The sequence below is a fragment of the Maylandia zebra genome, linkage group LG12 (assembly GCF_041146795.1).
Source record: "Maylandia zebra isolate NMK-2024a linkage group LG12, Mzebra_GT3a, whole genome shotgun sequence".
Classification (NCBI taxonomy): domain Eukaryota; kingdom Metazoa; phylum Chordata; class Actinopteri; order Cichliformes; family Cichlidae; genus Maylandia; species Maylandia zebra.
Genome location: NC_135178.1, coordinates 34145300 through 34172603, shown reverse-complemented (window position 1 = coordinate 34172603; position 27304 = coordinate 34145300). Strand labels below are relative to the sequence as shown.

The 27304-nt window shown below is 38.6% G+C and overlaps 2 protein-coding genes across 4 annotated transcripts in view; one reads left to right on the top strand and one right to left on the bottom strand.

Moving 5' to 3' along the window:
- The window catches only part of prdm6 (PR domain containing 6), a 134512-nt gene extending 127884 nt beyond the window's left edge, over positions 1-6628 (bottom strand). For 2 of the 3 annotated variants that reach the window (XM_076891163.1, XM_076891165.1), the window contains exons 1-2: positions 6253-6628; positions 3990-4729 (exon numbers count right to left, since the gene is read on the bottom strand). In XM_076891163.1, the coding sequence (XP_076747278.1) occupies positions 3990-4716 (727 nt within the window). In that variant the 5' untranslated portion in view covers positions 4717-4729; positions 6253-6628. Of the gene's footprint in view, positions 1-3989; positions 4733-6252 lie in introns of all 3 variants that reach the window. The other variant, XM_076891164.1, reaches the window with a different exon arrangement.
- An 8125-nt stretch (positions 6629-14753) lies between these two features.
- On the top strand, positions 14754-23226 carry ppic (peptidylprolyl isomerase C). The gene is made up of 6 exons (XM_004555759.5): positions 14754-15013; positions 16914-17027; positions 18472-18565; positions 18673-18740; positions 18858-18974; positions 21658-23226. The coding sequence occupies exons 1-6, from the start codon at positions 14909-14911 to the stop codon at positions 21784-21786; spliced, it is 627 nt and encodes a 208-aa protein (XP_004555816.1). The 5' UTR covers positions 14754-14908; the 3' UTR covers positions 21787-23226.
- Positions 23227-27304: the final 4078 nt, after the last annotated feature.

The window sequence follows — 27304 nt, the reverse complement described above, 5'->3', positions numbered from 1 at the left end:
CAAAGCAGAATGCATCCCAGCTGGCTGATAACTTCCAGCCATTTTTGCTGTTGGGAAATCGACATAAAGCTTTAAAATTTATGTATGTATTTATTGAACATAAAATTCCAGCCTCTTTATGTTTTCTTTCAGTTTGTTTTTCCACTTCTGCTCAGTCACATCAAACTGATGTGAACACAGATGACTTAAACATCTAAAGGACTGGGGGAAATATGGCTGGAATTTAATTTATTAAAAATTATTAATATTTTATTAAATTAATAACTAAAAATGTATATATTTAGGCAATAAACCAAAGGAACTAATTGTATGCTAATCCGCCAGCATGTTAGGTAAGTCTGCTTGATTTATCTGTATTTTTTGCTTGTAATAGCAGCAACTAATGGAAGAATTTGTCATTTATTGATCATTTTTTAATCTAGAAGTAGCCAAGAATCTGTGAATACTAACATTATGATTTTTAAATACAAATGAGTCACAATCCAAATGTTTGAGAACATTTTGACTCATCTAACAAACTCACACATTTTGGAGCATTTAAAGAACTCGGTTTTCTCACCACCAGTAGTTTTACTCAGTCTGTTGAAAAAAACAAAAAAAAATCTCTTTGGAAAATATTTTTATAAAGTCTTAAAAACTACCTCGAATGATGTCACAAAGGCATCCTCATGTTTATCCTGGGTTAGAAGCTTCTAACAGAAAGCTCATGTAACAAAAGCAGACTGTGATGGGCTAATGAGAGGTTATTCCATGGCATAATGGCAAATGTGGGATCCAATGTTGCTGGACTTTGAGGTACACCAAAGATTGATCTGTGAAAGCTTTAAACTGTTTTAATAATTATTTAATTTAATAATCATTCAATGTTTGGAGAAAAAAACATCTTTTAACTAATCAATCAATTAGAAAATAGTGAAAAAACAACAAAAAAAACAAGTGACCCTCTCTTCTTACATGTAAGAGGTAAACATTTGCAGTTTTCCTCTCTCAAAAAACAAAATAGTGACATAATAATTTATGTCACTCAACAAATCATTGCAGTCAATCATTTTAATAATAACTTCATTTATTTTAAACTGTATCAACATATGGCGAGCTAGACCTTCAGTCAGACCTGCATTCTGTTGGTGGATGCTTTCTACATTTATTCTTCTATTAGTGCGAGAGAGAAAAAAACATTCTACGTTTTTGAAAATATTTATCTAAAGACGTAAGAGCCCTAAAAAACCAAGCGTGAAAATCAGTGCCATAAATATTCAGATAGAACCTGTTAGCATAGCAAAGAAGGATAAACGACTTGCAGTTATTGAACTTAAATAAAAATAAAAATAATAAAAAAATACCCCCCCCCCCCCCCCCCCCGCCCCACCCACATTAAATAAGTAAAAACGTAAATGGATAATAATTAACCATCATCATCATTATCATCATTATTATTATTATTATTATTACTGTGATTAATAATCGAGCTGTGACAGTGACACATGAAGGAGTGCGTATGTGACTGCTTTATCTACACCCCCACTCCACCCACTCAAGCACACACGCGCGCGCGCACACACCCAGGAGACCTCAATACGACCGTGTTGGGATGATAAATAGCGGGCCGGTAGGTCGGTGGATCGATCCCCCCTCCTCCTCTCTCACTCTCTCCCTCTCTCTCCCCTCCACAAACACAAAACTATATACGGCAATTAATTCCTGCTTGTCCCTCCATCCCTCATCGGCCCTGCCGGCGCGTATCGACTCAGATTACTGCTGATGGTCCGTTTTATCACCGCGGAATATACGCGCTCACACACACACACAATCTGCGTGCTGTTTAGGATCGCTGCCATAACGCCTGAAAGCAGAAGCGGCGGAGATGAATCCCGAGGTTACGGCACAGACGCCAAAGCGCCAGATTACAGGATTATTACAGCAGAACGAGACAGAGCGGTGACGCTGCAGCAGCAGAGAGCACGAAGTTTAACGTTTAAAGCAAAAGAAATAAAATGAAGTCCTCGTTATTCTCCTGCAAATTCTGAACACTTAAAAAAAAAACCCAATGAGATCCGACTGAAATTAAGATGGATCACGGTGCAGCCACTTTAAAATCACCTTTTTTGTGTGGGAATGTTCTGGAAGTCGGAGATTAGAGTAATCAAAAACGGACCTTTTTTAAAGCAGTGAGCGAAAAATTCCTCCATAATGTTAGAAATGTTGTGAGGACATTAAAATAAAACTGCGCGACAGCAAAATAATAAGAATCGGGCTAATAAATGATTAAATTACAATAATAAATAAATTCTGACTGTAATGTTAAACTAATGGAAAACAATGCGATTTCAAAAACTTAAATTACGCTTGAACAAATCTGTTCAGTTCAGGATTTAACTCACTCGGTGAAAGTTTGATTATATTCAGAGGGTAATGCACATCACAACAGAAAACTGAATCACTGATATATATGAAATTAGAAGCATTTTTCTGGGTATTTAAGTGATTTCCTGGGGTAGATGTCAAACTTTCCGAAACTTTAAATCAATCTCCACGTGCACAGCGGCTGTTTTCAGCGCTGAGCCTCCACCGTGAAGTATGCGTGTGTGTGTGTGTGTGTGTTTCTTTTAACGGGACGTCCCGACAGCACTGAAGAAACGCACCTCTAGGCCAGACTGGCGAGATTTTAACCGGCGTGTTCGTGCGTCTTTTACGCATGACAGCGCCTCGTCGATATCTGTGTAAACGTGTGCGAGGATTCACAGCCGATATCGAAGCTGGAGTTTAGTCGGCTTTAGAGTGAAAAATATCCGTTTTTAAGATGAAGATTGTCTTTTTTCGAAGAACACAAAAAAAGTAAAAGTGAAAAAACATTAAAACTAAATAAAACTAAGAAAAAAAATCTCTAAATGTTTCTATTTTTTAATATAAAATTTTATTACTTTTCGGGAAATAATCCGCAGCTTTGACCGGAGTGAAATGACAGCGCACTCTAATAAACACCCTTAAATGGTGCATGAAGGCCGACAGGTGCAGAGAAAAGAGGCGTTTGTTTTTTAACATAAGATCCAAATGGACTCTGGTTAATATTAACTGTGAGCTGCAGGACTGCTGCTGTCTGAGAGCGTGATCCCAGGCCAGGCTGCTGACCTTTGACCTCTGACCCTCCAAGCCAACCACTATCCTCTCCTTCCAGCTCCTACTGTCCAGCACCGCAGCTGTCAAACCAACTGTAACGTCTCACACAAGTGCTGCATGACACGCTTTAAAACTGCAGTGAATGAAATTAAGTCTTACATTAGTTAAATCATGTTAGATTTGCTCGTAAACTTAAGTTACAAGTTTACTGCACTTTAATGACCAAATAAATCTGAAATTATGTGCAGTTTAAGGAGTGAATCACATGTCGAGTGATGGAGGAGATTTAAATACATCCTTTTATTGGGAATTGTCTGTATAAATTATTGTAATTTTAAGAGGTTGTTTAGGTGGAAACCGATGCTGGCAGCATGCCACATATGTGTGTATTTTGAAAGAAATGCCGCAAAACAAAAGAGAAAATTATTGTGGTCCAAAAGAGCAGACGTTATGTGTTAATTTATCTTTAAAATTATAAAATATATATTTTAAAAGATTAGTTATAACTTTTCAAAAACTAATAAAAAAAATTTTTTGCAGTAATAATACATAAATATTCATGGGAAATTATAGAAATAAGCAATTTTTTAAAATAAAAAATTATAATTAGCAACACTCAGTGGTTAAACATTTTATTAAAAATTTGTTATTTTAGTTGTAATAATAGGATTAAAAAACACCTGAAACGCTGAGCAGATGATTTTAAGCCCGACAGAAACACTACAGTGTGATTATAAGTACTTGATAGTTAAACACTGAGTACACCAAAAGGTCAAAGGTCATGGTCGAGCGCCATAGAAGGATTGTTAGAACTGAAGATTACAGGACTGCTTCTCTAAATAAAGCGTGTGTGTCAGTGTGTGTGTACGTACGGTTGTTGAGCTCTCCCGTGTGGTTGCTCAGCGGGATGATCTCCATCCTCTGCTGTCCGTACAGATAGTAGTCCAGCTCCTCTGCCGTCAGCTTGAACCTCGTCACGGTCCCTTTGCCGCCCTCCTCGCTGCCTCCGCTGCTGCTGCTCTTCACGCTGGACGACACCACTCCAACCCCCACCCCTCCGCAGCTCTGCTCTTTGGCCTGATGGAGGAGCCCAGCTGCTGGGTTGAGCCCCTGCGGGTTCTCTGGAGGGACCACCACCACTAGATCTCCTCCTCCGCCTCCTCCTGGTCCTCCTCCTCCTCCTCCAGGACCTCCAGGTCCAGCACACACTGGGGCCAATGCCTGCCCAAAAAGTGCGATCTGCTGGGGCACAGGCAGCTGGGAGAGCCCTGCGTTGGTGGAAATGGAGATGGAGGTGGACGGAGTGAGGGCTGCCGCTGCCGCTGCTGCTGCTGCTGCTGCTGCTGCTGAAGAAGAAGCTGCTGAAGAGGAGGAGGAAGAAGAAGAGGAAGAAGTGCAGTGCGTGGAAGCTAGGAGGTGGCTATGCAGGCGGGACGGGCGCATGGTGTCAATAGGGATGGAGAGACGGTCAGGTGGGGGTGGCGGAGGAGCCAGAGGAGCTTTTAGCTGAGCCTGAGGGAACAGCTGCTGCCAGTGCTGCAGGTAGGACGGGTCCACCTTAAGGAAGGCCGAACCGCTCGGGTCGCCCGGCTTCAGCATGGCTGTCCACTGACTGCTGGGAGGAAACATCAGAGAGAGCGGCATCAATCATCAGGATCAAAAAACATATAGAAACATTCAAGAGGTCAAAACATGAAGCGCTGAACATGCAGGGGTTCCAGTTTGTTCACTTCAAACACGAGAAATACAACAAGTGTCAGATTCACTACAGACAAATTTTTTTAATTGTGTGTTTAATTAATTTTTAAACATATTTGACAACTTTAGTGAGACATTTATGACTTTTTAAAAGATAAAATCAGTGCTTTAAGTTACTGCGTTTTTACATAAATCAGTTTTCAGGGACTTAAGAGAGAGCTCCACTCCAGAACTCAACTGATGACCGATGTGTTTGCTTGATTTTTTTTCTGCAGAATTCAGTCTCATTGCTCATTTCAAAATCTACAACAGATCACATCTGATTCACACTTCTTTTTTTTTTTTTTACCAGAAAGCGTTTTGTTTCAAACAATTTATTTTCTGAGGATTCATCCAAAATTACATTTGTGTTAAATTTGTGAGCACATTGAACATCAGCCTGCTGATCGATAATGTTTTTTTTTTCTTTACTTTTTTTTCCTTTTTCTTGCGTTTTGTAAAAATTGTAAATGTAAAATGGTGCAAATTGCATTGAAATGTTTTAGGTATAAAGTTTAAAATGACAATTTATCAACATTACATGTAGTCTGAGTTTTTTTTATCTATAAATTTACAAAGCAGGTGTTTCACTTTTCTACAACTTTGATTGCAAACCAAATCTCAAATAAATATGTTTCACAGTCTGGCTTCTGCTCTCCTTTCAGTCACCCTAATGTGTTTTTAGGCTTCAAACAAGCTAAAAAGGATAAAATCCGATACAAAATTCTAAATTTAAATTTATATCCGTGTTTATAATTAAAAAAGAGTGAGAGGGTCATGCTTCAGATGTTTTTGGTGATCATGCTGAGTTTGTTCAGTCTTAAATACTCCACTGGTTCAACCTGAATTCTTTCACAGAGGAATTTCAAAGGTGGATGTCCACACTGGTGTGTTTTTTGTTTAAAAAAAAAGAAAAGAAAATCTGCAGATCTAAATTCCAATGATAAGAATTAGGTACGATTCTACACATCTTAAGAAGACATTATTAGAAAGTAGAAAGAGTTTTTATAGTGGTGAATATTGGCGAATATTAAAAAGAGGAAACAATTACATCCACTGAAATAAGCAGACGTAAACGATGTACAAATAAAAGAATCTTCTGTATGACTTAAAATAAAATGATCTTATAACTGAATTGTTTGCCTCTATTTGCAGTTTTTTTTCTTCTACGTTCTTTTTAAAACTCGTGACGAATTAAGTCTCACCAACCAAATAAAAGCATTCAGTGTGGAACATAAACTTCGAACACCAATAAAACACCAAATATAAACTGACTTCTGCCTCCTTCCTCTGCTCCGCTGTCCCTGTCTCGGATGGTTTGTTTTAGCGCGGATTTTACGCACACCGAGCGCAAAAAAACGCGTTAGAAAAGCCAACAAAAGCCGTTAACGCACTCACGTTCACACTTCCGAGTAGTTTACAGTGTAAACCAGTTCGTGATGAATAGTTTCATCTGAATAAGTGAGCAGATGATCCGGATAAGTCCCTGGAAGCTCGGCGATCTCGCGTGCTGATCAAGTCCAAGCAGAGGCAGCGCTCGGCGGGCAGAGACGCGGAGAGGCTCCGATAGGTTTTGCTTGGAGTTCCCTTTGATGTTTTCCCTTTCTTTTTATAACGTGAAAGTTGGCAAAGCAGCAAAGCCTTACAGTTATCAGAGTGTGTGCGGCTCCTGGGCGCCGATTTCCGGGCAGCGGTGGAAGGTTTGTCCCTCCTCCGGGCTGCGGTGAACCATCGAGAGGAGCCGGGACAGTCCGCTGCGTCCAGCGCGTCTCCGGAGCCAGAACTACCGGAGAGTGTTCTACACGAGTCTCTCTCTCCCACCCCCTCTCTCTCCACTTCCATTCACTTATCCTCTCTCCTCCTCTCTCTCCGCTTTTCTCCATAGTCTCTCTCTCTCTTTCTCCCTCAAATTCACACGTATCCTTTCTCTCTCACTTCTCTTTTCTCCATCCTCCTTTTTCTCCAAACACTCAGTTTTTACTATCTCCCTCCTTTCCCCCCTTTTATTTCTTTCATGTCTTCTTTACAGTGCTTTGCTTCAGACTGGACTCTTTTTACTTCATTCAAATGATCTTTATTGACACTATGAACAAATGCCAATATGGTGAAAGCAGCACTGGCTACATGCAAACCTCTCTCATGTGTCTATCAAAGGTTGCTGGTGATTTGTAGTAAATCAGTTGAGCACACCTTTGTGTGCTAAAGATTTGAGTTTGTACAACTAAGCAGTTTTTCTTTAAATCAGTGCAGTTTGGTTCATCAACCAAAGGTAACTGAAAGTTTTTCAAATATCAGTTCGGTACATATACTTTGTTACCCCTGGAGGTCATAACACCCCGTAACCCTAATAAAGAAATGCTGTTTGTTGACTAATGTCACTCAAAGCTGACAGAGCAGAATCATTCCACTTCCTACTCATTGCCCAGCAGATTGTTCTTGATGTACAGAATCACAAAAGATTTATAGTTTTTTCCAAAAACAGTACAGATAATGACTAAGTCATGCTAAAGTAAACATCTTTGAGCAACATCTTTGCAAATAGGAAAAAATAACTTTCTGGTGACTGGATTTATTCTTTTTTTGCAAGTAGTGTCGGCGACCAACTAGTACCCCAGAGGTGAAAGGTGTTGCATGCTCAGCCTCTGGGGGACCGCAACATGATTACACAGGTCACTTGGTGGGAGGCAAACTGCCATTCTACAGCAACTACATCACTCTTTGTGGAAGAAGTTCAGACTTTCTGTTTCAACTCTATGGGGTTCTAGCTAGATTATGAACATCAGTAGTGAAAGCGAATTTCTGATTTTTTGTGTATGTAGACATCAGCAGACTTATGCTTTTAACAAATCTGCTACTAATGAGGTTTCACTGCAGCAATGGAGGCTATGTCTACAACCTGGATTCTCTATGTAGACAAGCAATCACATCCATAACCACAAGAGGTCTCTTCTCAGGAAAGATTTTTTTTTTTAAATTCGTATAGTTTTTGAGCTTCTTGTCAGTTATTTTTCATTCTCCTCATTCATCCACCGAAGAACTTTCAACAATCTAAAATCTTGTTTTTCTGATATTTATTTTTATTTCTGATCTTATAGGTGGTCATTCTGCCAGTTCAAATCGCACAGACTGTGTGTCTGTGTAATGTATGTATGTGTGTATGTGCGTGTGTGTGCGCACGTGTGTACCAGTGAAGATAAGACAGATTACAGCCGAGCTCATTGTGTTTTGGGTCTGACTTGTTATCCATGACCCCAAGCTTTCCCACCCGTCTGCTTCACAAACACGCACACGCACATGCACGCACACACACACACACCTACACCTACACACGTAAAGCATACAGTATGTGTGTGTACATCAGTCATTGTAAGCTGCTGTGGATAAGAACAGCTAAGAATCAGCTAAATGCCTGAAAATGTAAATGTGTGTGTGTGTGTGTCAGTATGAGTGTGTGTTGTTATGACTGGCGTCGCCCTGACAGGACCCATTTGTCATCCTCGAGACCTCTGGTGGATTGATAACGAACAAAAACACAAACATAAGCGTCTGAAAATGAACTCTTGTCGGCTTAAAGCGACTTTTTCAGCATGGAGGAATGTGGAGCAGCAACAGCCCGTCTGATTGGCTGAAGCACAAGTTCAGGGTCGACAGTAGCCCGCAGAAAAGCGCAGGGTTGGTAGTTCAAATCTAGGGTCTTCTTACATGTAATTTTTCACCTCCAAGGAGGTAGGTCCTTATTGTTAGGAGATTGTTTTTTTTTTTAACGTGGACTCAAAAAGGCAATTTTAATCACAACATCAGTCAAAATGTCCTTGTATGGTTGGTTGTTCAATTTGATGAAAAAGGAATATTGTTTTAACAGTGAAGGAAGCCAGCAGCACTGCAGCCCAATCCAACTTCTTTACTTCCTTTTTCAGTGATTTGTGTGTCTTGTTCTAAGGAATTAGCTGTTAGTCACTGCTGAAGAGTCAAATCGCTGGCATGACACTTCCTTTTAGATCTAAGGCTTTTCTTTTTTTTGCATCCAAATGAACAATACCGATGAATTTTTAGTGCTGAGTTTTAATAAAACGAAGAAATCCATAAAGCTGGGAAAAAACAACCTGAGATTTATTGTTTACATTTCAGTGACTTTTTAGACTTCCTGCTCCTGGCAAAAACTATACAACTATACTAGTGAACAAAAAATATTTGGTGCATTTTACATTTTGAGTTTAACTGCTGGCCAAAAATGTCATGATTATAATAGTTAATATTAGTTTTACACTTACAGATTAATTTGTTCAATGTTAATAAACTACATTTTACAATGCTAGCACTTGTCTCAGATTTGTTTTTATTTTATACAACAATAACAATGCACAAATATATAAAATTAAAACTCCAAATTCCTATTGGAGAATTACAACACCTCATAGTTGCATAGACGAGAAATTCTTTTCATTCAGTTTTCATTCTTATCTATATAAAAGTAAATAACTGCAGCCACAAAACAACATCAGCTGAGTTCTTCAGTCTATGAGCTAAACTTCCTTTGCTACACTGAGCAGGAAATTGCGCCCTCTACCAAATATGTTTATTTTGGTCCTAGCTTACTTCGCCACTAAATAATTGTCTGGGACAAAAAGAGCCCAGTGTGAGGAAAACTAAGCCCCAAATGCACCTTTAAAGACACCAGAGATGATCTGAAAGTTCACTTTACTATTTTTTTCTCATGTTTCTTATGTTCTGTTATGAATTATTGTAAGAATTTATAATTTATCATAACATTTTACATTTAAATGCTGGCTTCCTCTTCACTGTGCTCGCTGTGTACAATAGTCAAAAAGCTACACTTTGTGCATTTGTTCATCATAGTTTTTTGCCCTCTTGTGTGTACAGACTGTTGACTGACAATATATTGTTTTAACTTGTTCATAAACATTACCAATGATAAGATAGTGGAGGTATTTCAATGTGAGATCAGAAGATTGCACATAAATAACACACCGCTTCTGTCATGTTTTGGTTGTTATACTGAGGTCGTTTGTGGTGTTAAATGAGAAAAACGTTTAAAAAAACCCACACAAAGTAATGGTAAATGTGAATATTATTCCTATACACTTGTTATTGTCATTGTCAACTGTTTAATTTCATCTTTGAAAATGAATTTTTAGCATTTATTTTCATCCAGTTATGATATTGTAACACCATTCACTGGAACAAATTCATAATATTTTATATAAAGGTCTTTTTTAACATCAGCATGACTCCCACTTTAAGCTAAACTGAAGCTGTGGTGTTTGTTTTTATCATTACAAATGTAACATTGAAGCAAATGTTCCCTAACCAGCAGATATAAATGATGAATTCATGGTACTTTTTATTCTAAATGTACATTTCTTATATTTCTTCTCCATCACCATCATTTTTAGTTCATAGTTTTGATTCGTCTCCATAATGCCGCGGGGGATTTTCCATTCCAGACAGAATGCATAAAGAAAGAAAAGAAAAGGGGGGAAAACAGAGCAGGAGTAGAATTAGGTGTTTTCATCCATTGATTAATGACTTTCTAAAGCAAAGCACATCGAAAGGAGCCGGACGATCAATAAATTAACTGCCCAAATTCATCATTTTCTACAACAAAAGCTAATTATTTAGACGGCTGCAGGAAAGGAAAAAACACAATATAAACAAGAGTTCATTTAGCAAAGCTGTGTATTCCTGCATGTGAGAACATTGCAGGAATGCAAGAGGAGTTTCATTTTCAACAGCGACATGGACGCAGTTTAACTTTAGATTACATTTAAAAAACATGCAAACTCAGATATGGCCGTACAATAACTGCGCAGTAATGTATATTAAAGGATAAAAGATAAGTGTAAATAGAACCGATACAAATGAGTGGCAGCAGACCTCGGACGAGAATCATCCTATGAATGTAGCCATCCATGGAAAAAATGAAAACTGTCCACTGCAGTTACCTCCTTTGATTCTCATGCTGTACTTTTGATTGTTGATGTATTTTATTTATTCATGTATTTATTTATTGAGTTGTTGTTTTCTCCTTGGCACACGGGTACATCTTAGGCCCCTGAGGGTTCTTATCTATATCAGAAGTTCTGACATCATCTTGTTACCTAGCAACCACCTAGCAATGAGCTAAAATGGCCCATTTTCTGCATTTATTCAGCTATAACCTCATAAAAGCAGTGTATCATTTTTATTTCTTAACAATAACATCTAATTTTTAAAATTTCTCTCAGTGTGATTAAGTATATCAGTTTGCCAACAGCACAAACAGGCCAAGCAGGGGCATGCACGAGTGTTTTTGAAAAAAAAGATTGCTTACAATGAGATGCTTGAAATTAATGAAGTGAATAAGAGTCTTCTCGTGTATACGGTACAGTCCCTGATACCAGTGAATATAACTTACACCACTGATATGTTGTTATAATGGCATAACTACATGCAATAATATATATTGTCTTTAAATATAAAGTTGCTTCCAGAGAGCAGACTTCATGGTAAAAATGGCCACATGAGGACATCCTCATATAGATTTTACACAACATTTTATCCACTGTGTTACTAACGAGGTCATCAGCCTGAATTCTCTATGTAGACACGTAATCACATTTATGACCACAAGAGGTCTCTTCTCAAGGAAGATAAAAACACTTTTAGTTTGTTTGTTTGTTTTTTTAGAGTTTTTGAGCTTCTGTTCCTCCTGTTGAAGGTGAGCTCAGTTGTCACTCCTTTTGCTCTTCCAGCACAGTTTTTAACCCCATCTGGATCGGACAGCGTGTCACCCACGTTGACTTACATGCTGTTTGTTATGTGCATGCACATTATGTATGCAAGCAAGGTTGGAAATCCCTTTAGGCTCTACGCAGGCAAAAAGACCAGTCGTACCATAAATTCTACATTTGCCCCTCCTGAAAACTGAACTCAACGCAGAACTGCCTTAAACATGTTTCTTTCTAATGGACAGCAGGTGAAGATCCTTCTGGTAACAGAAACTCTAAGAGAAAACCCAAATATTCACTTGACTTATGACCTCAATAAAGATTCTTCTGTTTATAAACCACCGAGAGGGAACATAGTTTCTTTGAAAATGTGTTTAATTAGATCTATGCATGTTACACATGGGTTCATAAAATAGTTATATTTATTTCAGATTTGATGCATTTGGGTTAAAACTGCGTTAATTTAGTTCAAGCTGTAAAACAGCTGCAGGAATTCAGCTGAAATAAAAACTATTTTATTGAACAACCTAATTTATAAAAATAGCACCAAATGACAGTATTAAAGGTCAACATAGCTTTTGATTCTGAAAGTGAAGCCAACACTAAAATGGCTAGCAGGGGCCAACATGACTTTTTAGCAGTTGTATCATTTTTATGGGAAACGTAGCCTCAGGTTTCTTTCTCTGTGAAGAAAATGTGTCAATTTTCTAATTTATGGTCATTATTAGAATCAGAAAGGAGAATTATTGAGGTTATGCTAATTGGCTACACATTGACTTACTTCCCATTAGTCAGCAAACATGGGGTGTCCTTGGTTTCATAGTCAGCTTCACACCTCACACGTGAAGTCTAGTTTGATCATCCTATATTGCCTATGAGTACTAATACGAAAGACTACAGAACAATGCAAAATGAAGGTCCCAAACTGCTGCCAGGAACACCTAGTAGTTTAAAAAACAAAACAAAACAGTGTTTTAATAGAAACACTATTAATAGAGGGGATTTTTTGTGCCCCAGGCTGGTATGGAAGTACTTGTGATGCACACTGTCCCAAAAGGATTTCCCCACTGTTGAATTATTCCCAAGAAAATTGACCTCAGGTTTTGCTTTACAAGTAAAACGTCAATCCATCAATCCAACAAGTTTTCAAGTATCAGACAATTATTTCAGTTGACTTAGTTTCACTTAAAGGAAGTCAGAGTATGACTAATACTCAAGCTCTATGGGTTCCATTTCAACTGCCTTTACACAACCCATCAGTGACAGAGAGAAATCAGACAAAATGATCAACCAATCAAATCTTGATTTGTTGATAAAAACGATCATCTAATTTACTTGTAATTAATATGGCTACGAATCACTCTTGTGGCCATTAAAGTCTGGAGGTGTTTACAGGGTTCGCTTCCACTATTGGTTGATTGAAGTCTTACTGGTTTAAATGCATGGGGCCAATTAGTACACAAGTGGTGTTAATTCAATTAAAATGTTTGTAGTTACGCTGTGCAACACACACATGCATAAATACATGACTGTGACCTTGGTATAAATCCACATGTAAACCCACAGGTTTAAAGCGGTGTCACTTTCATTTACATAGGAGCATGTTGTTAAGGTCCTGCTTTGACATTCAATTAAAACGTTTACATTTCTGCTTAATTAATTCGGCGGACGGCGGCAGGAAAAGACGAATGGACGGGCTGCTTTGACAGGAGGCCGATAACCGTGTGTGTTTGTGTGTGTGTGTCCCTGCTGTGGTGTTAAGGTCACGGCAGGCTGACTATTATAATTCATCTCTATAGACATGTATTCAGCGGGGACTTATATTCTCTTTTTCAGCTTTATTTCCTGCAGCTGAAGCCAAGCCCAAGCAGACCTGAGGTGTTTTTAATGCAGTAAAGTATTTTAAAGATAAAATACTCTGCTGTATGGACTTCATTATCCTTCATTTAGTGTTAAAAACGAGCCACTGCACCTTATAGATCACTGCATGCTGGAAAATGCAACTCTTTGTCAATTAGTCAAGAAAAATATAATCCTCTGAGCTACAGAATCTTTTTTCCCTGTTTTGAGGTATTATTATTCTCATTGGAAAATAGTAGCTTGTGTCTTTAGATTTTTTTTATTCTGTATATTAGACAATCTTACAGAAACATATATAATTCATCTATTCTTTAACATACATAAAGAGCCCTGCATAATTTCCATAAAACTTTTGTTATTAATGACACACATAGCAAAGTGAACTTAAGTGAGAAATAAGATGCTCACTATAATATGTGCTATATGTCATGTGTCTGCACTGTATACATGATTATCATAGAAATGGACATGCCAATGTCACCTGTGTCAAATATATGGTGCATCCAGATATACGTTATAGCTAGTTGGATAACTGTGTTGGCTTTTATGGTATCTGACGAAGAAATCAAAGGGATACTGCACCCTAACATATTAGCACTAATTATTTACAAGGTAACTTTGCACTTATGTTTACCCCGCTTTGGGGTCAAACTGAGAACCTTCACAGACATTTTACCCCGCTTTGTTGTTTAGTTTACTTTAAATGGGACCAACAGTTACAATTTGAACATATTTTTGTATTGAAGAAAGGTTTGAAACTAGCAACTGACACCACAAACTCATCATGAAAGTGTTTTCTGAAGTCACAGGTGGGAAAGGCTGGCGGTGGAAGAAAACTCATCTCCCGTTGGTCAACAGAAAGAATACATGTTTACATTGCCTTCACTACTTCACTACTCAAACACAGATGCTTCATCCATCTTTTATATACAGTCTATCACTAATATAAGCACAGATTTTTATTACACATGGCAAAATACAATCCTGACAAGATAACATTTTTGCTGTTCTGAAATCTGTGTAACAACCCAGTGGAGGATTTGACTATAAACCACATGTACACTGACAAACAACTTTCTGATCACAAGTCATTAGCCAGTATGCATACTCTGCATTATCCTCCTTCATGACACTATATCATCATAAACTATAATCATCAAAATTGGGTTTAATGTTTTATTCAACATTAAACCTCTTTCTCAAGTCTTAACATTTATTTTCTCTGCAATTCTTGTTTCCTCTTCAGTCTCGTCTTTTCCTTTCACTCTGTCTGCTCTCCTCTCCCTCTCAGTAGGCAGGTCTTTGGTCCAGACTCAGCCCACAGGGGGGAGTGGTCTTATGATGTAGCCGGGTTATGAGCGCCGTTCCCCGGCCAGCCTTCCAGCTGTGACTTGCTGTGACTGCCTCTTTATCCTCTCGCCCTTTCGGCGGTTCTCGCAGCAGGGGCCTGTCTCCGTTAATCAAAGATGGAGCTCCGGACGAGCCTCCCCGCTCTCCTCTTCCTCTCTGCCGTCGTCCTGCAGTCGGTGTCCGGCGCAGTTTCACGGACAGGACCGAAAGTCACAGAGAAGGTGGGTGCATATTTTGCCGCATTTATTTGCATTAATCCAAAACCGCGTAGGCTTCTTTTCCGCGTGCTCGATCTGCATCTTCTCGTGGGTTCACGGCGATCCCGCAGAAGTGCTGTACTACAGGAAGGGCACGCGCGCACGGTCACCCGGAGTGCGAGGGGAGACGTGTCCGGTAACGATAGGAGGCCAAGGCTTCTGTCTCCGTGATTCTTCGAGAATATGTGGGACACACACACACACACACACACACACACACACACACACACACACACACACACACACACACACACACACAGCTGTATACGTGTCCATTGAGATTAACTTAATGCGCAATGCGTTTGTCCGCAGGCGAACACACGCGCACACTCTTAGATAAATGTGTGACCTCCTTACTCTGAGGCTGTAATAAACATGCACAGACCCTGAAAAGACATGAGCCACCCAACATCTGCAAAAGCCATCTGTTAAACTCACACTCTGTTATTCAGCCACATTCCTGCTTTTACTTTGAAATTCATTTAAACACGGAGCTTGTGCATGAAAGTGTATAAAGAAAAAGCACCAGTGATTTTCAATAAAATTACCCGTATATCACCCGGCATGCCTTTGGCTATTTTTTGACTGCAGGATTATTCTCTTTTTTGCATTTACAGTTGCATCTACATGCATCAGATTTCTTACATAAGGAACATTTGGTGTCTAAGTGTCTTTAGCTTTTCTGGCACCATGTTGGTATTGGCTAACCTCTCAAAAAAGCTATACTTTGGTTGAGGCCTGTTGACATCTTGCACAGATACAGACCATCAGACAGGCAGCACTTCTTTTCTTTATTTGGTTTCTTCTCAGTTTTCACCCTTGTTAGCCTCTTTAGTGTCAGTTGTAACCTTTGATGTTACATACTCTTTCAATTCTCACCATACACCAGGTGTGCCAAGGAGTGGATTTATTATTATTATTATTATTATTATTATTATTATTATTATTATTATTAAGATGGAAAAGCTGCATAAAAAAACACAGCTGAACTTTTAGAACCATTTTGCAAACACTGTGTTAACATATGTGGAGCTCAAACCCTGATGTACTCTCTAAGACGATGTTAAGGACCTTCTTTGAACAGCCATGAGATCCTTTCTTGACATTATAGCTGTTGTATTATAGCTCTTTTATACTGTGCTTAAAGGGTGCATAGCTCTAATTAAACCACACATTTCTGTGATATGATGTTCTAAAGTAGGAGCTCTGGTCAGTTTTTGGAGCCACAGAAACCTGATACTTAAATGCAACAGAGATGGCAGAGGGAAACTGACTCCCTATTACGGCTGATACGGCCTCTGGTTGCAAAGGAAAAGTAGCACGCTTACATATAGACACAGAGGATGAGTGCTCAGTATAAACTCAGAGTTAAGTTTGCATAAGAGCATGGAAGTTTTTTTTGACTAAATTAATGTTGACATCCATGTGCTACATGAAGTTTTATCTGAACCTCTCCGGCTTATCAGATGGAGATGATTCCTTTGGCGTCATGTTTACAAGTGCTCCTACTATTTGCAACAGTGGGATGTACATGAATGATCTTCTAACTTCAGACTATAAAAAGTAAATGTAGGAGACGGCTAAATTCACATGGTATCTTGAACTCAGTCTCTTCAGGTGAATATGGCTTCTGGAAATGGGTTTATTTTAGGTAAGGTCATTATCTTGAAAGTGTGTACAAGAGGAATGGCACTGGATGACGACTTGCTTGGTTTTCTGTTTTCACAGAAGCTTAGTTCGTCATCACATGTCTAGAAAAGTACATGGCTGCAGTACATGTGTGAAATGATGGCCATTAGTGAGCTGATTGGATGACAATACGTTGTATGACGTTTTATTAAATGACAGCTGTTTTATTTTCCAGGTATTTTTTGACATAACGGTGGGAGGTCATGAGGTGGGGCGGATCGTCATTGGTCTGTTTGGAGAGGTCGTCCCTCTAACAGTGAATAACTTTGTCGCACTGGCAACTGGAGAGGTAGGATGATGTTGGACAAATACACATTTCCACGCACACTGATGTGATTATGGTAGATATTCAGCAGCCACTTCAATTGATACACCTTGCTAGTACTGGGTTGGAACCTCTTTTGCCTTCAGAACAGCTTGAATCCCTTGTGGCAAAGATTCAATAAGGTACTGGAAACATTCCTCAGAGATCTTGGTTCATATTGCCATGACAGTTTCATCCTTGATTTGAGTTTCCCATTCCACCACATCCTAAAGATGGTCTGGTGGACTGACATCTGGTGACCTTTGAGTGAATTCATTCTCATGCCCAAGAGAACAGTTTAAGATGATTTTAGCTTTCTACCCTGTTGGAAGCAGCCATCAGAAAATGAGTAGACTGTGGTCAGCAACAATATTCTGTGTTGTGGCTGTGGTGTTAAAGAAAGTGCTCAGTTTGTATTGGTGGGGGTGGGGTGGGGTGGGGGGGCAAAGTATGCCAAGAAAATATTCCCCCACGCCATTAAACTGCCACCATCAACCTGAACTGTTGATACAAGGTACATCCAAATATTGTAGCAGAAACCAAGACTTATTTAAGCAGGCAATATTTTCCAACATTGGAAAAATACAATTGAATTCTGCATGGTCTTCTGCTGCTGTAGCCCATCTGCTTCAAGGTTCAGCAATCTGTAAATTCAGAGATACTCTTCTGCATACCTTGGTTAGCTATTCGAGTTACTGTTGCCTTTCCAGCAGCTTGAAGATGTCTGGCTATTCTCCTCTGACATCTGGCATCTAAAAGGCATTTTTGCCCAAAACTGATGCTCACTAGATATTTTCTCTTTAAACACTGGAAATGATTTGGCAGAAACAATCCAGTAGACCAAAATACTCCAGTACAACGCAAACAACCATGCCACATTCACTGAAAGCAGCTTTCTTCCTCATTCAGTTGCTCTGATGCTGGTTCGAACTTCAGCAGTCTCCATGCCTAAATGCACTGAGCTGCTGTCACGAGACTGGCAGATGAAATATGTGTGTTAGCAAGTATTCAACAGGTGTAATGAAATAATCAGTGAATGTACATAATCTTTACAAATTAATATGTCAAATACAACATGCATGTGAATAGACAAACAGATGAAAACACACACATAAAATTTAACGGTAGTGATGGTGATTAAATGTAGCCATCATCATAACCACAACATGTCAGTCAGGCCCCATAAAGGCCTCAGAAAGTTAGAAATTAGCGTTGACATTGTTTCCAAGGTTACTTGTACAACATGTTTATATTTTAAGTTCTATATGATGTTTGGGACATACAAATGTATCCACAGGTGGAAAAATCTAGTTTTCACATCGATCAATTCTTTTTTTTTTTTTTTGTTTTGCAGTTTCATAATTGTGTATCACTCTTGATGCACAGTGGTCTTTGTGTTGCAGCATTATGTTTTTACATGTCTCTGCAGAAAGGTTATGGGTACAAAGGGACGAAGTTCCACAGAGTCATCAAGGATTTTATGATCCAAGGAGGAGATTTCACATCTGGTGATGGGACTGGAGGTGGGAATGAAAGACAAAGTTGTACCTACACATTAAATTTAAACCTTTTTCATTTTAGGAAAAAAAATCCACCAGAGCTTAACTGAATCTCCTTTTTTAAAATCTAGGTCACAGCATTTATGGAACAACTTTTGCAGATGAGAACTTCAAACTGAAGCACCTTGGAGCAAGCTGGGTGAGCACACTCTCACTAGCAATTCATGTATTGGAGAATAAGGTAGTTGACTCAAACTTAAATATGACAAGTTATGACATGACGTAACAAAGAGTTGTGTGTGTAATTGTGTACTAGGTGAGCATGGCAAATGCTGGGCCAGACACCAATGGGTCCCAGTTCTTCATCCTAGCTTCCAAAGCTCCGTGGCTGGATGGGAAACATGTGGTTTTTGGCAAAGTCCTGGATGGGATGGTGGGTGGAACTTAAGATTTTTTTCCATTAATCTTTTTCTTACATCTGGTTGCAGGGGAGGAGAAGGTGTGGGTTTATTTGTGCAAATGTGTCCTGACTGTGAAATAATCTGTTAACAGCCTGCAGGGTGAGCGGTGTGATACACAAGTGGGCCTCTGAGCAGAATCTCAAAAAACGTCAGAGATGCATAAAATGACCTCAGTGACAGCAGAGAACTAAAAACAACCCCAAGAGAAAATTAAAACAAAGCCAGAACAAATTAAGCATAAAATATATGAACAGAAATAGAGATGGGAAACTGTCAGATTGCCAACCAACCAATATTACATGCTGAAATGTTTTTCTTTTCTTTTTATGGTCGTCTTTGTGCCCTCTTAGATGGACCTAAAATGTTGTCCAGACTTTAATTTGTAATTGGCAAAAAAAAAGCCTAATAATAATTGAATGGGTGGAAAAAGGCAGAAGCAAGGTGTCGACGAACATCACCTGCGAAGAACTATGAGTAATTAGCAGTCCCATTCAAACATGTCAAAACATAAACAATTCAGCTGAATGAGCCATAAATGGAGATCAAAATAAGAATGACCAGCAAGATGAAAAATCACACTAAAGAGAAGCATTTGCATGTAATGCACAAAACTCCAAATTAATACAAATTGCACCTAAGAGACATTAAACTTGTATAACTTGTGTGTTATACTTGTATAACTATGCATGTGACAAATAAAGAACCTTGAACCTTGAAACAGCTGCACATTCTCACAAAACTGGACCCTCCTACTTAAAAGGATAGCTGGGGTAGGCATTTTCCTGTCTGCTCAGAGGGCTCATAAAGTTCTGTTTCCTTCTCCCTTTTTTATTTATTTATTTATTTTTCTATTTTTAAAAAGAGTACTGATGTTTGAATAATATTAGCTGAATACAGCTGGCATGGGAGGACTCTGGTTTTCAGGAAGCTCGAAGACTCTTCACTGAGAGCTAATGAGTTACTAAATGTACAAACTATTAAAGAAAGTAAGCTCACATTTGATTCTTTTAGTCCTTGTATTTGTTCTGAAAGGTCTGCCAAAGGCGAACTAGTTTCTTGTATAGATTCAGGAACTCCACCCGTACAGGAAATAATCCAGACTTGGGCTGCATTCAGCAGGAGCAAAACTTGGCAAAGCATTAAATCAAGTAGAAGATTTTAATCTTGAGGTACAAGGAAGCAACAAAAGAGATGAGCACAGGTATGCAAAGGCTAGGGAAGGTCAGTATTAGCAATGTTCTGAGGTGTGGGGACTCAGCAGAGGGCAGGAAACTATTACTTAGGTTTCTAAAATTTACTGGGCTTTCTCTGAGAGTGTAGTAAAGTCAAAGTGCTGAGAAAATAATGAGTGTAATGTAACAAGGGACAGAATAAGATAAGTACTACACATGGAAGCGGAAAATATGTTTTAATTTGGCAGGTTTTGTTCATCATTATCAGACTGAATCTGTCCTGGGTAGAAGAAGGTAGGAAAGGAAGGACATTTTCTAATCGTGTGCTGTAAAGGATTTCTGATTTTAGAGATATTATGCAAATAGAAGAAAGAAGTCCTACTTGTTTGTTTAGTATGTGCATTGAAGGACATTTCCTGGTCAAAAATGACTCCAAGGTTCCTCACGGTAGTACTGGAGGCCAAGGTAATGCCTTTCGAAGTAAAAATAGGGTTAGATACCATATTTCTACGATCTTTAAGGCCGAGTACAATAACCTCAGTTTTATCCGAATTAAGAAGCATGAAGTTAGCGGCCATCCAGGTCTTTATGTCTTTAAGACATTCCTGCAGTTTAACTAATTGGTGTGTGTTATGATCAAATTGGAGTATATTAGATAGATATGATTCAAACCACTGCAGCGCAATACCTGTAATACCTACAGCATGCTGTAATCACTGTAATAAAATATAATGATCAGCACTGAGGTCCACTGTCAGAGGCCATAAGAAGATCATTTGTAACCTTCACTAAAGTTGTTTCTGTGATGAGCTCTGAAACCTGACTGAAACTCTTCAAATAAGCCATTCCTCTGCAGATGATCTTTTAGCTGTTTGACAACTACTCTTTCATAAAGTTTTGGGATAAAAGGAAGGTTGGCGATTGGCTGCACCAAAAACCTTCTAGTGATTGCTTTGATTCCTATCAGATTTCTGCATTTATCTGTAGTTTTCTATTTTTGGCTGCAAATACTTGCTAATTAATAGTATAAATGTGACAAAGTGTGAGAATATTTGCAGTTGTTTTAACCCCACAGCCAGTATGTTTAAAAAGGTGCAATTTTTCTTTGAAGGCTTTACTTTCAAAGTACTTTATTTCCAGTTTGGGTCGTACTTTCCATAGTTTTATTAAAGCTCCTGAGAATAGCAAGACATTGTTTGCAAGTCCATCACTTGCATTCCAACTAAGAACACAAGAATTAGGGAATGTCCGTTTTTTTGGTTTTTTTGGTTTTTTTTCCCCCCTCACAACCTGTGGTTACCAGATGGTCAAATGCTAGTTTTAAGACCTGTGTGAATGGGACTTTAACGACTTGATCCATTGTCATGTGTTTAGTGGAAATACTGCACTGCATGTTAAAGGTGACACCTAAAACAAACTGATGTGTGATTCACTGTCACTAAAATAAAGTATCTAACCTGCTTCTGTGGATCTCCTTTTGCAGGCTGTGGTTCACACCATTGAGCTTCAGGACACCAACGACAGGAACCTGCCATACACAGAGTGTGTGATCGTCAACAGTGGCAGGATCCCTGTTAAAGAGCCCTTCGTAGTGGAGGTGGAGGGCTGGTAAATGCCAATGGTGCAAGACTGTCTGTAGGAGAAATATATTAATATTTATATATTAATCATTAGTCCCACTGAAAGCGTGCCAATTATTATTATTATTATTTATTTATTTTTTATATTCCTTTCGTATGTTAACATGCTCTTTCTGGGGTGCTAGCATGTTGGATTGGGTACTTTTTAACACACTTATAACTAAAAAAGTCTGAAAATTTCACCAAGCAAGCTCATACGATGCTAACTGGGAACATATTAACTCACAAGCTAATGTTTACATGCTAACATACACCAGTGGCTAATGTTAACTAAGAGGTACTATACATATTAAGTATTGTAATTCTTAACATGTATAGTAATAATGAGCTTGCTAATGCTACCTTGCTAGCATTTAGCAATTGTGGGTCAAGTAGTTAAAGTAGATCGTGACTTCTGATTGATTTCCATTGTATGCAGATGTAATAAAAATTGGAAATTTCTATTAAGTTATTAACAGAAATCGTTACAGTAGCTAAATAACAGGTGTTAACTTTCTGAGAAAACAGGAAAACCCTTCAAAATAAGGTGTTAAACCTGGATGCCAATGTACAGGTTCAAATATTAGTATTAGCATTGTATTAGTATTAATTAATTGTTATTAATATTCATATTAATTTGTCATTCTTAGACCATCAAATGGAAGCTTTACATTTCCGAAATGACCCATTTCAAAGTCGTGGCAGGGAAAAGGAAAAACATATCAAAACCTCAAAACACAAAGTCTTTAACAGAGGAGTCGTGGCAGTGTGTGAGTCGATGTGTTCAGTATTTATCAGGTTCACTGTGGTAAATGCTAATGGTTTTACACATTAGTATACTTCAATACTTTACGTGGATGATGCTAGTTAGTATCATCTAGTATTAGTAACAAATAATGAAGACACTGTATAATCTGCCATCAGAAACACTTATGTAGCATTTGTTGCCAAATCATTCTTTCTTTGCCAAATGCATTTCCTATGCATCTATTTGATAAATATCAGAATTTTAAAATCCGTTAACATGCATATGCAAAAAATATGTAGCACATGTCAAGTGCCAAATGTTTTTGTTTTTTTTAACATTGCATCACTGTAAACATAGAATTTGCATTGTGCTTGGGAATACATTATGCACCATATCATGTTTGCAGAAACTACAGCACAAACTGCACAGGATGAAATGGTTCAAAAATTGTGAAAATGAGTTCTGTACGGACGCTTTTCAGTGACGTTGGTGAACTGTCACAGTTCTTTTGTAATGACCCCAAAACTGTCATGGTAACATACTGTAGAACATATTCTTGTGCCACTGCAGCTAATACAACATTTAAACCTCTTCAAGAAACATTTTTTTTTTCTTTATTTCAGCAACAATAAAGGAAAGTGCCAATGAGTATGTTTTCTACAATAAAAATGTTATTGCAAAACAACCAGAACTAGTCTTTATATTTGTTACTTCTTGTGTCTCTAGCTTTTCACCATTCGCCTACCATCAGCCATCAGCTGATCCCCTTTGCTAATTCAGGTAGCTGTACTGATGAATTCTGTGTCATATCAAGTGGAACAATTGAGAAGCCACTAAATTATAATAAAATTAACATTATAGCCACTACATTGTAAATCACATTTTGGGTTTTTTGTAAGCCCCTAACATAAATGACTGTTTAGGTAGTTTTTGACACATGCTACGAACACGACCCCAAAAATATACAACAATATACCACCTACAAGCAGCAAAAGCATAAAAGTCCCTTTTTAAAAACTGTAATTCGGATTAAATATGCTTATCTCATATGGATTCTGATGTGGTGAATTTTCATATGACAATGAAAATGGCTTATTGCTTGCTGCACAGATGTTGGTAAGGACCCATTCAATCCACACATGCAAAGAGACTAACCATACATGCTCATATATTAAGTTGTGTAGCAATGAGAAATGACACAGAAAAAGTATTGAACACATGGAGAAAAGCAGGTGCAAAAAGGTATGGAAAGTCACGACACTCGCCAAAGTCTATCAGTAATTAGAAAGCAATCCTGCCACTGCATAAATTAATATCAGCTGCTTCAGTCCCAACGGATGGCCTATAAATAAGTGTCACACATAAAAACTGAGCTCAAGACCTTCACAGCCTTATTTTTGCAAAACACACTGATTGTGACTGACACTGATTACAGAAGATTTTCGAGTGAGAACTGTTGGTGCCATAATCCGGACGTGGAAAGACCATCATTTCACCATGAACCGGCCACGACCAGGTGCTTTTCACAACATTTCAAACAGAGTAGGGAAAATAATTATCAGAAGAGTTGTCCGAGAGCCAAAGGTCACTTGTGGAGAGCTACAGCAAGATCTGAAATCATCAGGTACAATTATTTCAAAGAAAACAATAGGTAATGCACAGCCCATAGCCTCTATGCACGCTCACCGTGCAAGACTCAATTGCTGAAGAAAAAGCATACTGAAGCACGTTTAAAGTGCATTTAGACAAGCCTGTAAAAACTGGGAGAATACAGTATATACACCATGTTTGGAGGTCAAAAGGTATCTCACCTTAAAAACATCATACCAAGAGTGAAGTTTAGAGGTGGGAGCGTCATCATGTAGGGCTGTTTTGCCAGGAAATGGCACAAGCACGCTTCATATAATTGATATAATTGTGCTGTATATTAAACCCTACGGGTGGCTGTTTGAGGAGCGTTGCAGTTAAATGGTGTAATTATAGTTGGTAAAAGGTGAAGCTGCAGCGGAAGGCCGAGAGCTGACAGCTGATCTCTCAGCACTGACACAAAACTGCTGCTAATGAGAACTACAGCGGGTGATTTGTTTTCCCCTGTTCTACAACATACACACATACACACACTGATACAAACAGATAAACACACACGCACACAGGGGGGAAAACATCTTTGAACACAAAGGTCAAAATGGAGCAGAAATCTCTGGAGGAAGACAGGAAGTCGACAGAAAACAATGAAATATATCACAGCCGTCTGCTCAAAGCCTCCCGCCTTCTGAAAAATCAGACCTTCACAAATTAACAAAATAAGAGAATAATTTCACTGACACCTGTTTATAACAGAGCAGCTAAAGATGAACAGAATATGGGAGAGGTATTTAAATAATCAGAAAGGTTGGTTTGTTTGCTCAGATTGTTCACATTCATTTCCTGTCATGTTTCTGGTTTTTTCATTTGATTCTAAATGTCATTAAACCTACACGTTTTATCTCGCCACAATTCAACAGTTACCGTAATAGATTACGTCTAAAATTAACTAAAATTACTGCTTAAACATGACACCGAAGATTGATTTCTTTGAGCTGTGGAATATTGGATACTTTGGCATAGAGAAACATATTTTTGTGATTTCTTACAATTTTTCATCTACCTCATTCTTTCCGATTTCCTGGTTTTGAACTTCAAATCAGCTCTGTAAGTGGTGTAAAACTGTTTCAATTTTTACGTAACAGATCTTACGGCCTCATTGTGTTTCTGAGATTATGTGCTGCTTGGATTATTTTTTGGTCTCTTTGGTTTCTTTGCTCAAACTCTGTGGTCTGCTAAAATTGTCAAGCAGAGAGCAATGAGAGGCCAGAGTGTTTTTAGAGACCACAGTATAAGAAGAAACGAGGACTATCCCCTGATTGCAAAAACAAATCAGACTGTATCACAGTCCCTGCAATTACCCTGCTTCAGTCAAAGTTTTTGCTTTGATTTATCACCTTGGTAAAAACTTCTTGATGAACTTATGGTTTCAGTCTTTTTTATATAACCTAATTAATTTGAACCTGGTTGATTTTCTAAATTATAATCCCGTTAAGAGCTAAATTACACATTACAGAACTACTTCACATGTGGAGTCTAAAAACCGCCTGGTTGAAATAATGGTGGTCGTGTTTTTTTTTCTATGTGTACTGCATGTCTTATTTTGTCCATTTGTTATGAATTCATGAGTAGTTTTGAATGATTTAAATTTGAGGACATGTAAATCCTGGCTTCAAGTTTCCATTCTTTTATGTTTTCAGTACTTAGTCACGCTGCTACAGTGCATATCAAGCTGTAAAGATGACTAATAAAGAAATTGTGGAAACTTAGATTCGCTTAGGAAATCCAAACCTTCATTCATCTCATAATTTTGTTAAACGATCATCTGTAGATGCTTAATTGTATGTGAGCAAAAAGTTTTCCATTTGAAACCAGTTAAAACAACTTTTGTAATTTAGAAACCATTCTGACCTGCAACTCACTGTCAGCGAATTAAAGGTAAATAGAGACATTTAAAATAATATATTTTAAAGGTTTGAAAGCCACTATGTGCTAATAAAATAAATAAGGGCTCTGCTGGTAGCCTGTAAGACTGGAAGCTTATTTTAGATGTAATATAAACTCACTCAGAAATGTCATTTTTTGATCCTGTTACTTTCCTCTCTGTGAAACTTCTCAGCTGAGTCTATATTTCCTAGCTGGGTTGTTTTATTTTTCCACAGGAACACCAGGTGAGACGACGGACAGATGGACAAACTACCACCTTAAACATCCACCACCTCCACATCGGCACGCCGTGGAGAAACCCCTTTCTGTTTGTCAGCCGATATAACAAGACTGTCTGAACCCAGCGAAGGAGCCAAGAGCCGGAGATGGAGGGGGGTTTAGGAGGATGGAGGAGAGAAACAAAACACGATAGAGAGACACAGAGGGAAAGAGACAGAGAGGCAGAGGACAGAGAGAGCGAAAGTGGTGGTAGGTTTTTAAATGGTCCAGAGGGATACGTGTCGAGGAGAAGGAGGAGGAGGAAGAGGAGGGGAACGAGGGGATGCTCCCACAGTGACTGCTAGTTGTTATATTGGGGATCTGTTAGTGGATCAATGAAAAAAGAAAGAAAGAAAAGAGAAAGAGGGAGGGAGGCTGCGTGGAAGGATGACAGGCCTCATTACCACCAAACCTCAGACAGTGATGCCTCTGTGTGTGTGTGTGTATGTGTGTGTGTGTCTGTGTGTGTGTGTGTGTGTGCGCGCGTGTGTGTGTGTGTGTGTGTCTGTGTGTGTGTGTGTGCGCGCGTGCATGTGTGTTTCTAGTGTTTTTGTGTGCACATTTTTACATGTATACTGTGTGAATCCCTGTGCTGAGAGAACCCTATTTACATGCATGTGAGTGTGTTTGTCTCTTCTTTCTACCTCTGTATAATCCAGTGTGTGTGTGTGTGTGTGTGTGTGTGTGTGTGTGTGTGTGTGTGTGTGTGTGTGTGTGTGTGTGTGTGTGTGTGTGTGTGTGTGTGCGTTCACTCCCAGTGGGCCTCTGTAGGAGAAGCAGAGGATGATGGGACAGAGTTGTTTAAAGGTCAGCTGCAAACACATCATCAGACAGAGAGAGTTGCTCTGAGAACTAACAGCTAACCTGCGCACAACCAACCCCAAATTAAACTACCCACAACAGCTTATACACAACTGTGAGGCTGTATTCAGGCTGTTATTTAAGAATAATTATTATATTTTTTTTCCTTATTT